The sequence below is a fragment of the Lytechinus pictus genome, chromosome 10, assembly GCF_037042905.1.
Source record: "Lytechinus pictus isolate F3 Inbred chromosome 10, Lp3.0, whole genome shotgun sequence".
Classification (NCBI taxonomy): domain Eukaryota; kingdom Metazoa; phylum Echinodermata; class Echinoidea; order Temnopleuroida; family Toxopneustidae; genus Lytechinus; species Lytechinus pictus.
This window is the reverse complement of record NC_087254.1, coordinates 6475505-6488975: the sequence shown is the minus strand read 5'-3', so window position 1 is coordinate 6488975 and position 13471 is coordinate 6475505. Positions and strand designations below refer to the sequence as shown.

The 13471-nt window shown below is 36.2% G+C and overlaps 1 protein-coding gene across 2 annotated transcripts in view; it reads right to left on the bottom strand.

Annotated features, from left to right (window-relative positions):
• Positions 1-972: 972 nt before the first annotated feature.
• Positions 973-13471, bottom strand: part of LOC129269660 (zinc phosphodiesterase ELAC protein 2-like) — a 30503-nt gene continuing 18004 nt past the window's right edge. The window contains exons 19-25 of one of the 2 annotated variants that reach the window (XR_010294759.1): positions 13123-13229; positions 10749-10839; positions 8474-8594; positions 7374-7452; positions 4414-4558; positions 3519-3790; positions 973-2385 (exon numbers count right to left, since the gene is read on the bottom strand). Coding sequence is in view for 1 of the 2 variants with exons in the window: in XM_064105202.1 (XP_063961272.1) it covers positions 3635-3790; positions 4414-4558; positions 7374-7452; positions 8474-8594; positions 10749-10839; positions 13123-13229 (699 nt within the window). In the remaining variant the exon portion in view is untranslated. Of the gene's footprint in view, positions 3791-4413; positions 4559-7373; positions 7453-8473; positions 8595-10748; positions 10840-13122; positions 13230-13471 lie in introns of both variants that reach the window. The other variant, XM_064105202.1, reaches the window with a different exon arrangement.

Here is a 13471-nt window from a genome sequence, read left to right as displayed (position 1 = left end):
TTATTGAGCTGATTTTCAAAATATTTTTCACTTGCCATTCCATAATTTTGAGGATGTTGTATTCAATAAAGGTAATAAAACAACTTTCAGATCTTATATTGGCGATTTTGTCATTTATTACCATCTCCACCTCGTGGAGTATCTGAGAGACATTAGTACTCTTTCTTTTTTATCAATATAAATATAAACATCGTGTAATATTTAAAACACAAGTATTAAAAAGAGGCTATGCAGTATCACAGTATCATAAAGCCTGATGAAATTAAATATGGACCTCACCTAGAAGTTCTCATCAGTGACCCTATTGTCTTGCTGTATGATGATTAGGGGAGCGTTTCAAGATACAAAACCATTGATTTTCACTGCCTATTCATGCGTCTGATTGGCCGAGAACAATTTACAGGGGTGTGAGAGTTCAGATTTTTATCTGATTTCAGATTTTTTTTTTTTGATTTTCAGCTTAATTTCAGCTTATTTTTGGCCTTCCTCTGTACAAAAAGTATGGGAGCTTATTCTTTTTCAGACTTTTTCAACACTTCAGATCTTTTTATTTGTGACCACTCACACCCCTGAATTTAGGAAAATCACCAACTAAAGTTATCATGAAATGCTCCCCAGTAGCACCCTATGACCAAAGACAGTACAAGGGGAAGACTGGACCCTTTGGCGATTTTGCTCACGGGGAAGGGGGCCAACTAGCGTTGGGTAAGTGAACCTTCGCAAAGCACAAGCGGCTGTGTGTAAAACATATGGGGAAAATGAGTGGGGGTATGGGAGAGGGCACAGGGCGGGGTATGGGGATAAATCCACCTTTTCTTTCTCAGGAACCTCTAAGATATATTCATTTCTAATTTTAGACAATAAAAATCTAAAGAAAAAATCTTAAATTGAACAAATTTTCTATTCCTTCGCCCTTCCCCCATTTCCCTCGTATGTTCTATACACAACCCATAATGGCGATTCGTGACTGTCTACTAACCCGACGCTGTTGGGCGCTCTTCCCGAGTGTTTTATTATGTGCATGCGCTCTATTATCTGTCCAGTCTTTCCCTTGTAGTGTCTTTGATGTAACGCAACCATATGCTCAATATTCAATTTGTGTGTTTCATAATTACGCAATTTGCGCCCTTCTTATGACGTCATTCCTTCACACTAATCCTGAGCGATTGGTGAACAAAACGAGTTAACGCAGTACATTACGCAAAACATTTCTGTTTCAAAGTGAGTACAATCCTCATTCTTATGCATAGCCTGGGGAGACCAAATAGATTTGTCATTTTCTTGCAGACAGATTGATTGTCATGATGTCATGATTTATCTGTAATGAAATTTCGTCAATATTTCATACAAGAAACAAGTCATAATGGAAAATAAGAGTTGACTTAATTCCTTCAAGAGTTCAAAGAACGTGGCAAAACCAAATATTTCAAATGAAAGTTTATGACTAAAGGCCTCAATGTTATTTAATACATTGCAGGAGGGGCAAATAAGTGTTATGTTTCTTTATCATGGCATCATGAACCTATCACATTGGGAAATCTGTCCCTGATGAATTTCATAAAACATTTGATCGGTTATACTGATGGTTGTACTTTCCACGTACTGATGAGCAACTAGCTTAATACTGGGCAATTCCAAATTAAAGTGTGTATGTCCAACCCCCTACAATAGGGGCCTTGAAATTCATTTTTAAAGAGTTGCATTATTCTCAAATATTCATGAGCAGTAAAAGTGAAGTAAGGAACATAGAAAAATGGGGTTCTATGTCTGAAAAGGCTGGTTATATCATGGAATTGCTCTACATACATATTACAAACTACACATTGGTTTGTGATAAAAAAAAGATCGATCTGCAAAAAATCTCAATTGATTTACTAATCAATAAATCAATTTTTGTGAAATATACATTTTCTGAAAAATTGATTGGTTACATCTTCTAAAATATAATTTTGTGATGGGCATTATTTCTGTCCTTGAAACTAGATATTCTTGAACAGGAAAACCAAAGGCACTGGAAACATAATGTGTGAAATTGAAACACAGTCATATATGTGCAAATACTGTATATAAAATATAGTTTACAACTATCCTGTCTATTATATCATTAAAAAAAGTAAGAGGCAAGCATGCCAACAGACTAGACTCGCTACATGGAAAGTGGACTCATTCCAAACACGTAGCCAAATCTTACATATGAAAGAGCTTGTATATAGGTTCCTGGTGAGCACAAGTCAAATCTGTAGGTCTTACCATCTTACACCAATTTTTGAATTGATAGATGTATATCGTGTGAACCAAGCTATTTTAGAAGACCCAATAGACTCCCCCCTTGACGTACAACAAACGGCTGGGCTGGCTGTATCACACAAGCATGGATGAACTATACTGCAAAGACATAGAAAAGGCAACTTGACAGATTGCTTTTTCACAAAAAATCATATTTTTCCTGAAACAAGGCCATCATTTAAGAGGTGAATTTCAAAGTGATCTGGTGTAGAATTAATACCAGACGACAATCAAGTTGAATCATGATACAGGGCGAGAAATTCAAGATTCAAATTTTCCAAGCTTCATCAAAGACAAATTTTTGATATCATATTGAAATTTTGAGCCACAAATAGCAAGTAAACGGTTCTGTTCACATATGTCATGATGTGGTTGATACATTGTTTGCTTGTAGTGTGCTGATTCCTTTCTTCTCTGCAATAATATCACTTTGAAAGTTCTAGCTGCAGACAGCAGGTACATGTTGGTTCCGTTCACATATGTCATGACGGGTGTGATACCTTGTTTGCTTGTTGTTCTCTACGATACTTAAAGGACAAGTCCACCCCAACCATTAGTTGATTTGAATAAAAAGAGAAAAATCCAACAAGCATAACACTGAAAATTTCATCAAAATCGGATGTAAAATAAGAAAGTTATGACATTTTAAAGTTTTGCTTAATTTCACAAAACAGTTATATGTACATCCTGGTCGGTATGCAAATGAGGAGACTGATGACGTCATCCACTCACTATTTCTTTTGTATTTCATTACATGAAATATGAAATATTCTAATTTTCTCCTCATTGTCAAGTGAAACAAAGATTAATTCCTCCCTGAACATGTGGAATTAGCATTGTTTTAATACTTATGGTTCAGTCAAGTTGGTCCTTATTGTCAAATCTGTAAAAAATGAAATATTGTATAATTCAAACAATAAAAAACAAAAGAAATAGTGAGTGATGGACATCATCGACTGTCTCATTTGCATGTCACTGAGATGTGCATATAACTGTTTGTGAAAAATAAGCGAAACTTTAAAAAGTCATAACTTTCTTATTTTACATCCGATTTTGATGAAGTTTTTAGCGTTTTGCTCGTTGGATTTTTCTCTATTTATTCATATCATCATTTTTCTGGGGTGGACTTGACCTTTAAAGGGCAGGAGGGAATCGCGGAGGCAAGTCCATCTCTGAGAATGAGTGTACAGTGGCGGGATAGCTGCTGTAACTTACATTCATTGAATAACTACCTGTGCACTTTGTTGGAAAGAGTGTCATATTGTAGGAAACATTGACGAGTACAGCACACTTCCGATCACTTTGAAAGTTCTAGCTGCAGATAGCAAGTCGGTTCCGTTCACAAATGTCATGATGTGGGTTGTATCTTGTTCGCTTGTTTGTTGATCCCTTTCTTCTCCGCCTTCTTTTCTCTGAGGACCTCCAGTTCCTGGATCTCGGCTGCAAAGAGGTACTTGAGGGTCGGAAGGAATCGAGGAAGCAGGTCCAGCTCCGAGAAGGAAACCTATGAAATGATGGAAAAAAGGAGATGAGGAATAAGAGGGATAGCTGTTGGAACATTATATTTATTGAATAACAACATTTTGTTGGAAAGAGTGTCTTACTTTGACTGAATACAGCATTCAATTAAAAAAAAATATATATAAAAATCTATGATTGGTTTGGATATTTTACGGGACTTTGAAGAGAGATGCTTCTTGGTGAATCGGAACGAAGGGTTCCACTAAAATTACCAATGCTACCAAATCAGGCAGTGCCAACTTATTTTTATGGGGTGGGGTCGAATATACATATTTTATGGAAATTGCCCAGAAGCAAAGTTCAAGAGGTCTTCTCGCATACTCTTGAACTTGCCAGAATGTGCTCAAATATGGATGGATTATCTGTACGCACACAAATTTTGTTAGAAATCTGTCCAGCCAATTACGAGATCATTGCCATTTCACATAAGTAATTGAACATTAATGCTTGATAAATGCCAAGACATTTTTTTCATGAAATCATCACAAATTCTGTTAGAAATCTGTCCAGCCAATTACGAGATCATTGCCCTTTCACATAAGTAATTGAACATTAGTGCTTGATAAATGCCAAGACATTTTTTTCATGAAATCATCCAATACTCACTCTCATATTATCAAAAGCGATTCCAATCTTGCTGGTCGAGGATGTCTGGATGAGAGGTACCTTGGGGTAGCGTTGGCTGAAATGAGTTAGGAGAAGAAACTTGGCCTCCATGGCTTGGCCAACTTCTATGGCCTCAGAGATCATGCTATCAGTAAAGATGATAAATATAAATGCAACATCAATACAATGCTTAATTAAAATGGTTCTCAGCACTCTGTGTCATAATTTCATGGCTTTAAGCATGGCTACCCTGGTCAAACACTCAAGCATTCAAGGGATTCCTACCAAGAACCCATTTACTACACCTGGGTGGGGAGTGGCAAATGGAGATAGAGAATATATGCACATGTATGACACAGGTTGATAACCTATTTTTGACACTTCAGTCATCTCCAGTGTCAGAGGTAGAAAATTAGCCTCAATAGCTGGTAAACTTTTTTGCATCAGATACATGCTATTTGAAGAGAAATAGAAAAATGTATTCATAAACATTTTTTGCACACATCTTCTTACTGTGGTTCTGCAATGTAAAACTGCCTCTGTTTTTATCCTGTATGAACATATTTCAATGAATGAGTGAGTGAATGAGTGGGTAGGTGGGTGAGTGGGGGTGAGTGAGTGTGTTGGTGAGTGATTGAGTGAGTGGGTGAGTGAGTGGGTGGGTGAATGAGTGGGTGAGTGGGGGGGAGTGAGTGAGTGAGTGAGGAGTGAGTGAGGAGTGAGTGGGTGGGTTAGGAGTGAGTGAGGGTGAGGAGTGAGTGGGTGAGTGAGTGATGGTGAGTGAATGAATAAATGAGTGGGGTGAGTGAGTGAGTGGGGGTGAGTGAGTGAATGAGTGAGTGAGTGGGGGTGAGTGAGTAAGTGAGTGAGTGAGTGTATAAATATTCGAAACAAAAAAATATGTGAGTGCAAGCCTTGAAATAAGCAGCTGCAGACCAGGGGCAATTTTTCAACAAAAGTTGCCCCCGGCTCACGGGCTTTTTACAGGAACCGGGGGCAATTTTCTGGAACCAGGGGCAATAAAAAAAAAAAAGAATATAACAGTGGACCACACTCCAAATTTGTTTATAGTAAGCGCAGCTCCTGCAATTTTTTAATTAGTACATGAATAGTATGCTAAGTAATAGGCTTATTCAAACATTTAAGAAATCAGATTTAAATGTTTAAGTGTGTTTTGACACCCTCACTCCACATCCCCTTTACAACCACACACACATGGCCTTTTCATTTTTCATCTTTAATGAACCACGAACAATGAACCCCCCCCCAAAAAAAAAAAAAATCTAAATAAATGAATAAAATAAACATATAAAAAAAGAGAGAGAGAGATGGAGAAAGAGAATTTTTTTTCATGGTTAGTATCACGGGTGTGGGTGAGTGTTTGTGTGTGATTGTGACTGTGAGGTGCACTTGGATTGCATATAAATTATGTTAAAGAAATGAAGAAATGAAATCAATATCTAACTCAGTCTATTCAAATTCCAGCACATAGCCACAGGCTATGTACGTGTATTGTAGGTTCATGTACCTTAAGTTTTTCACAAGTTATTTGAAAACGCAGATCTCCACAGAAAATGCCTTTCATTCTGGGAGAGTCTAAATTCGGTGAAAATGTATTCATTAATAAGTTTTTTGACAGTTTTCAAAAATTAACATGAAATCTAAACTCTATCTGAAACAGAAAATCACCATTACTTAGGCCATTACTGATAGAATTCTCACCCAGAGCTCTGGCAGAGAACATGAGCTCAAACTGGCAAGCTAACAGCATACAAGTACCACACTCAGTGCATGGCATCCTCCTATTTTTTTTTTAGATGGAGCCTTGTTTGATGATTTATTGTCTGATATTTACCCCTCTCCAAGAAAGAAATTAAAAAGCTATAATTCACAACTATAAGCTCAGTGATTTTGGATTATTAAGGCTCCGTTTTGAGAAGCAAAGTCGGCGACTGTGAGGATAAAAGACTCGCACATCGTATGTGCTGTGAACAGGGATTTATCTCCTGTGCAATTCGAATTACTATATCACAGAATTGTGATATCCCAACTGGAAATGTGTGCATTAGAAATTGCACATGGTGAAGTATGGAAAAACTGTTACCGCTACCGGAAGCACGCGCGTACTATGTATTACAGAAAAAAAAGACGGACGTAGCTCACTTTTTATGGTACCGGAAAAAAGACGCACTTGGCAATTTGAAACTGTGCTTATCGTAAATTGAAAGTTACTTGATTTTGGCTGTTCATATATTTAAATTACATGTATGATATGGCTTCACTGCTCAATCTCGGCGGGCGCAATTACCTGGAAAATATTTGCGCCCGGTCGTCAAAATTTTGATGATTTTGGGGCTTTATGGGCGCAATTGATGGCTTTATTAGCGCGAATTTGCGCTCAGCGCCCGCTTATTTCAAGGCTTGAGTGAGTGAGTGAATGAGTGAATGAATGAGTGGGGTGGGTGAGTGAGTGTGGGTGAGGAGTGAGTGGGTGAGTGAAGAGTGAGTGAGTGATTGAGTGGGTGGGTGAGTAAGGAGTGAGTGGGTGGGTGGGTGAGTCAGGAGTAAGAAGTGATTGGGGGTGAATGAATGAGTGAATGAATGAGTGAGTGGGGTGGGTGAGTGAGTGGGGGTGAGTGAAAGAGTGAGTGAGTGGGGGTGAGTGAGTGTATAAGTGAGTGAGTGGGGTGAGTGAGTAAGTGAGTGAGTGTATAAGTGAGTGAGTGAATGAGTGAGTGAGTGGGGTGGGTGAGTGAGTGGGGGTGAGTGAAAGAGTGAGTAAGTGGGGGTGAGTGAGTGTATAAGTGAGTGAATGAGTGAGTGGGGTGAGTGAGTAAGTGAGTGAGTGAGTGAATGAATGAGTGGGGTGGGTGAGTGAGTGAGGAGTGAGTAAGTGAATAGAAGAATGAATGAATGCTTGAATGGATAGATAAATACTGTAAAAACAACACTCAATATACCTATGTCTTTTCTTCTTTGCCTCTTCTTCCATACCATCCTCCAATGTTGCTTCATGAATCAACAGATCAGCTCCCTTTCCTATAATGATAAAATAATGATGCCCAGTCAAACCTGTTTTACCAACCACCTGTTTAGAAGAACCACTTATCTGTAATGACCACAAGTTTGGTTTCCAAGAATCCCTTTAATAGCATTCCCCATTGAAACATTTATCGAAGGAACCTTTTCACAAAGATTTGTTTGTTGCGTCTTCACTGTGTGATCTTTATAGACAGATGTGACTGTTTTGCAAGAACCTGTCCATATAAGACCCCCTGCTCACAAAGAATACTTTCCTTCTCTCCCTCTCGAGCAGTTTCTATTAACAAGGATTTTATCACACATGGTCTAATCCTAGTTCATACACTACTAGTTTATCTGGTCTATTAGTCTGTCGATTGGTCTCACAGATCATGTGGGATTAGACCAAACGGATACTGGACAATTCAAGTCAATTTAATTCAATCGTGGTTTATTTCGTATAAAAACAATACATGTTACACAACCAAAAGGCTGAAATTAGCATGTTTACAATAAAATGTTCACAAGTCATACATGGGTAAAAGCACCAATTGCAATTTAAACAGGTACATGTAAGGATTTGTGATGTACATAGATACTAAATAGTTTTGAAAGAGCAAGTGTACATAAAAATTCATTAAATATAATAAAATAGAATGGAAAAAAACTATGTAAATACAATATTAAATAGTGATGAATATTAGACAAATAAAAATTCAAATATCAATTGGATTGAAATGGAGACTAAAACAATGGCAAAAATTATTTCAAGGCTATGAAAGTAATTTTTTTTTTCAGAATTTAGTAAATCAATGGTATTGCACTTTTTCTAAAATGATCTGTTTTGCATTTTATCTGAGCAAAGTTTGGAATACTTCTTAATGAGATTGAGACATTTTTCCTTTTTGGTAGCCAGTTAATACAGTGAGGGTTTAAAAAAAAAAGAGATTTAGCAAACTCCATACACAATGGTGGGTTAAGACCAATTGACAATTTGCCATGTCAATTCCTACTTTAAGCTGGGTAAGACTGATGTTACCTGCTTTGATGAGGTTATCACAGGGCATGGTGTCTCCAGAATACACCATCTTCCAGCCGTCTTGATGGGTTAGGGTTACTCCGAAGGCATGAGCACAATGTCTTACATACACTGTGTTGAACTGTGTGGTGTAAACAGAGACAATGTGAACTAGTTAGGGATACACCAAAGATGTTAGGGATACACCAATAGTTAGGGATGTTAGGGAAACACCATTAGTTAGGGATATACCATTAGCACAATGCTTTACATACATGTACACTGTGTTGAACTGTGTGGTGTAAACAGAGACAATGCGAACTAGTTAGGGATACACCAAAGATGTTAGGGATACACCAATAGTTAGGGATGTTAGGGATATACCATTAGCACAATGCTTTACATACACTGTGTTGAACTGTGTGGTGTAAACAGAGACAATGTGAACTAGTTAGGGATACACCAAAGATGTTAGGGATACACCAATAGTTAGGGATGTTAGGGATACACCATTAGTTAGGGATATACCATTAGCACAATGCTTTACATACACTGTGTTGAACTGTGTGGTGTAAACAGAGACAATGTGAACTAGTTAGGGATACACCAAAGATGTTAGGGATACACCAATAGTTAGGGATGTTAGGGATACACCATTAGTTAGGGATATACCATTAGCACAATGCTTTACATACACTGTGTTGAACTGTGTGGTGTAAACAGAGACAATGTGAACTAGTTAGGGATACACCAAAGATGTTAGGGATACACCAATAGTTAGGGATGTTAGGGATACACCATTAGTTAGGGATACACCATTAGCACAATGCTTTACATACACTGTGTTGAACTGTGTGGTGTAAACAGAGACAATGTGAACTAGTAAGGGATTACACCAAAGGCATTAGCACAATGTCTTACATACACTGTGTTGAACTGTGTGGTGTAAACAGAGACAACGTAAACTAGTAAGAGATACACCAAAACATTAGCACTATGCTTTACATACACTGTGTTGAACTGTGTGGTGTAAACAGAGACAATGTGAACTAGTTAGGTTTACTCCAAAGGCATTAGAACAATATCTTACATACACTGTATTGAAGTATGTCACTGGTGTTATACAAATATGCATGCAGCCGAGTGCGTTAGTGGAAATGCAGAGCACGCGAGGTTTCTTTAGATAGGTGCCGCACTGTGCACGAGCCGCTAGCGGCGAGTGCCTAGTGTGCACCATCTGAAGAAACCGAGCTTTCTCTGCATTTACTTTTACGCACGACAGAGCAAGTGCATTATTTGTTTTATAAAATAGCAACACAGAAACAAATTCTTGAAAAGTTAAAGTACAGTTTTGTTGGACTTCTCCCGGGACTTCTACCGCACTGGTTTGCTTGAGCGTGCAATGTCAATTTTCGTTGCGCACCTTTTGCACTGCCGTGCAGTGCACCAAAAAAGTTGGATGTCATGTGACGCGTATTGGCCAATCGCGATGCTTGAAATAATACACCTATTTTATAAAAACAGCTATATACTACCATGTGCAAGTACCATGTGCAAAACAATTTTTTATAAATACACACACACATCATGTGCTAGAGGAAAAACAACTTCAGACCTCTGACTATACAAGAGTAATGGGTACAAATGACTGATATTCAGTTTACTGTAGCGTGCATTCTGTGGTTTTAACAAGATGGTGTGTCGGATAGATCAAGAACTGAACTTTATAAGACTCTACAATATAGCACTTAATGTATCTCAGTGTTGCTTGCTGATATACTTATACATTTAAAAAAAATCAAGATTCCATTAGTAATAACCCATATTCAAGTATAAGAGGGAGTTTTCGTTCAGTGATGTCTTGAAGATTAAAAAATGGGAGTAATATATTGTAAAATGTCCATCAAAGGATAACTAAGAAGTTTTTGTCAAAGACTGGTAAATCAGAACATCATTAGTCCTTGATCGTCAGCTCAAATTCTGAGACACAATTGCTATTCTGATTCATCCATTTTTTACAATGAATTCTTTATTTGTTCTTTGTAATTTGACGAGCATTTTACAATAAATACTCCTGGGGCCTGTTTCATAAAGAGTTACAACTGTTGTAACTTTGTCATTTTGGCAACTACCATGGCAACAGGGCTCAGCAGCCAATAAAAAATCAAGGTTACCATGGTAGTTGCCATAATAGCAAAGTTACAACAGTTTCAAGTCCTTTATAAAACAGGTCCCTGTACTTGAAGCCTCTGTACGTCACCAGGAGAAAAATCTTTACTATGCATCACGAACCTACCTCTTTGAGATTGAACCTTGACAACAGAGAAGCTTCATGTCGAGATCTCTCGCCTTGTTGGTTGTTGTTCAGGTCAGCTAGTTCAACAAACCTTCACATTGAAATGAGAGAAATCAACATCAATTCAATTAAATTGCATCACCATAAATTATATCAGATCATGCCCTACTACACAAATAATTGCAATCCACAAAACAAACAATTAAAATATATAAATAATAATCAGGGTCGATGAGCAGTGTTATGAACAAAATGATCTTGATTGTCCAGTGAAATTTGACAATTGATTGTAAACCATCTGGAGTTATGAGACTCTAAATTTCTGAATTTTTATTCAACTTAACCCTATAAGGACTGGGCTATTTGAGATGCATTGAGGACTTCTGAGCCGGCCGATGATGTTGGCACGCATATTCTTTACCCCATAAATTACAAGCCAGTATAAAAAAAAAAATCAGATTTTTATTTTTTTATTTATTATGAATAAAATATGCAAATTTATTCATGAAAAACATTATTTGCATTGAACACCCAATTTCACTTCAAAATTTTCATTTCTTTTCTCAGATGTCATCTTTATATCTTATTTAAAAGTTTCCACAAAGAAAAATGTGAAAGCCAAATTATTCCTTATGCATTCCTTTGTTTTTAGAATACTTATGTATTTCTATGTTTTTTTATCTTTTGTTTTTCATTATTTTTTTCACTGGAAATTATTACAGACCATTTAACAACTAAATCGGACCCTAAATTAATTAAACGGACAAATTATAGTGAAAAAATAATCACCCTTTTATGAATTTCATCTCCCATAGACTTTGTACACAAAGTATAAAATGAGCCATGTTCGGCATGACATTGTCTCATAAAAAGTCACTTGGCATCACGACACTATACCCGTACATCACGAATTTGGTCTCAAAAGTTGCGTGAGATTTCAAAGAAAAAATTAATAATACTTTGCAGCTCTATCGTTTGGCGTTTCAGAAATATCGTGTGAAGAGGCTCTAACTTTCTGAATTTTTATTCAACTTAAATGGAAGCTGGAAGATGTGGAACTAGATGATAAATGGGACTTGAAACCTACAAGAAACAATAAATTACAATTCATATTTGAGATGCATTGAGGACTTTTTATTAATAATGTTAAATCAGAATTAGATACAGTAGGATGCGGAGTGCCTCAGGGGTCCATCCTGGGACCTTTATTATTTTTTATTTATATAAATGATGTATGCAATATTTTATCTTGTATGCTGATGATACAAGTGCTTTTATGTCTGATGCAAATATTAACAATTTAATAGTTAACTTCAATAATGAGGCTTGTTGTAAATAGATTGATTTTAAATGTAAATAAAACTCAATGTATGATATTCACCAATAAGAAAATTAATTACAATAACATTATTATTGAAATGAATGGTACTAAAATAAATGTTGCTACATCTATCAATTTTCTTGGGGTGATTGTGGATAATAAACTGTTATTGCATGAGCACATCAATCAACTTTGTAACAAAGTTTCAAAATGCATTGGCGTACTTTATACATGTAGGTTGAGGCATTTTCCACGTAAAATTTTATTGATGATTTACAATGCTATAATTTCACCTTATTTAAACTATTGCAATATTGTATGGGCCAATTCTAGAAATTATTCAATGATGAGATTATTCTTCTTACAAAAGAAAGCCATAAGAATAGTTTTTCATGCCAATTATCTTGCCCATTCTAAATCAATTTTCAAAGAATTGACGTTATTGAATATTTTTTATATGAATGATTTTAATATTGCAGTTTTCATGTTTTTAGTTTTAATAAAATTATACCATCTAGTCTTTCAACATTTTTCAAATTGAATTCTGATTTTTACTTGTATTATATGCGAAAGCCATTAGATTTTCACTTGCCATTTGAGAGAACCAATATTGGTATCAATTCTATATTCTTTAAGGGTCCTAAAATTTGGAATACATTACCTGATAACATTAAATTAAGTGTATCACTCAATTCTTTCAAATGATTATTTTAAAAAAAATATTATTTATATAATTATCAGTCTTTGTTTGTTCAAGTATCGTGTAGGGTTTGTCTTGGAATATTAATAATTTGTATTTGTATTCATCATCCTTATTTTCCAGTTATTATGTTTGTGCTTACATTTTGGTGGCAGCACTGTATAAGACTTGGTTCTTCTAAGCTGTCTCCACATTCTTATATTGATATTTTGTTTTTTACTATGTATATTTATGTGTTTTTATGAATGAAATAAATTGAAATTGAATTGAATTTAATCATTACTGCAAGTCGATGACGATTGATGTACAAAATGTTACAAACAATTGTAAATATCAAGTATATATATCTTTACCTGGTCCTCTTGATGAATGACTCACAGTGAGCATTGAATAGATTGAGCCAGATAAACATCCTCTTTGGACCGATCAAGATCAGATTATTTCCAGAATCATCAGAATCCTAGTCCGGTATTCAAAAAGGGGAAAACGGTCTTTGCAGAATAATCTCGAGCATGTTGTATCGTTGGCTAAAAGTTAATTTGCTTGAGGAAAAGGGTTTTCATTATCAATGGTTGCTTACTAGCAGGGGCAGATCCAGGATTTTCCAAGAGGGGGGGGCACATTTTTTAGGGGGAAAAATTTGACAAGGAAAAAAAAAAAAAAGTTTTTTAACCAAAAATTAAGGATATTCCATACCGAAAG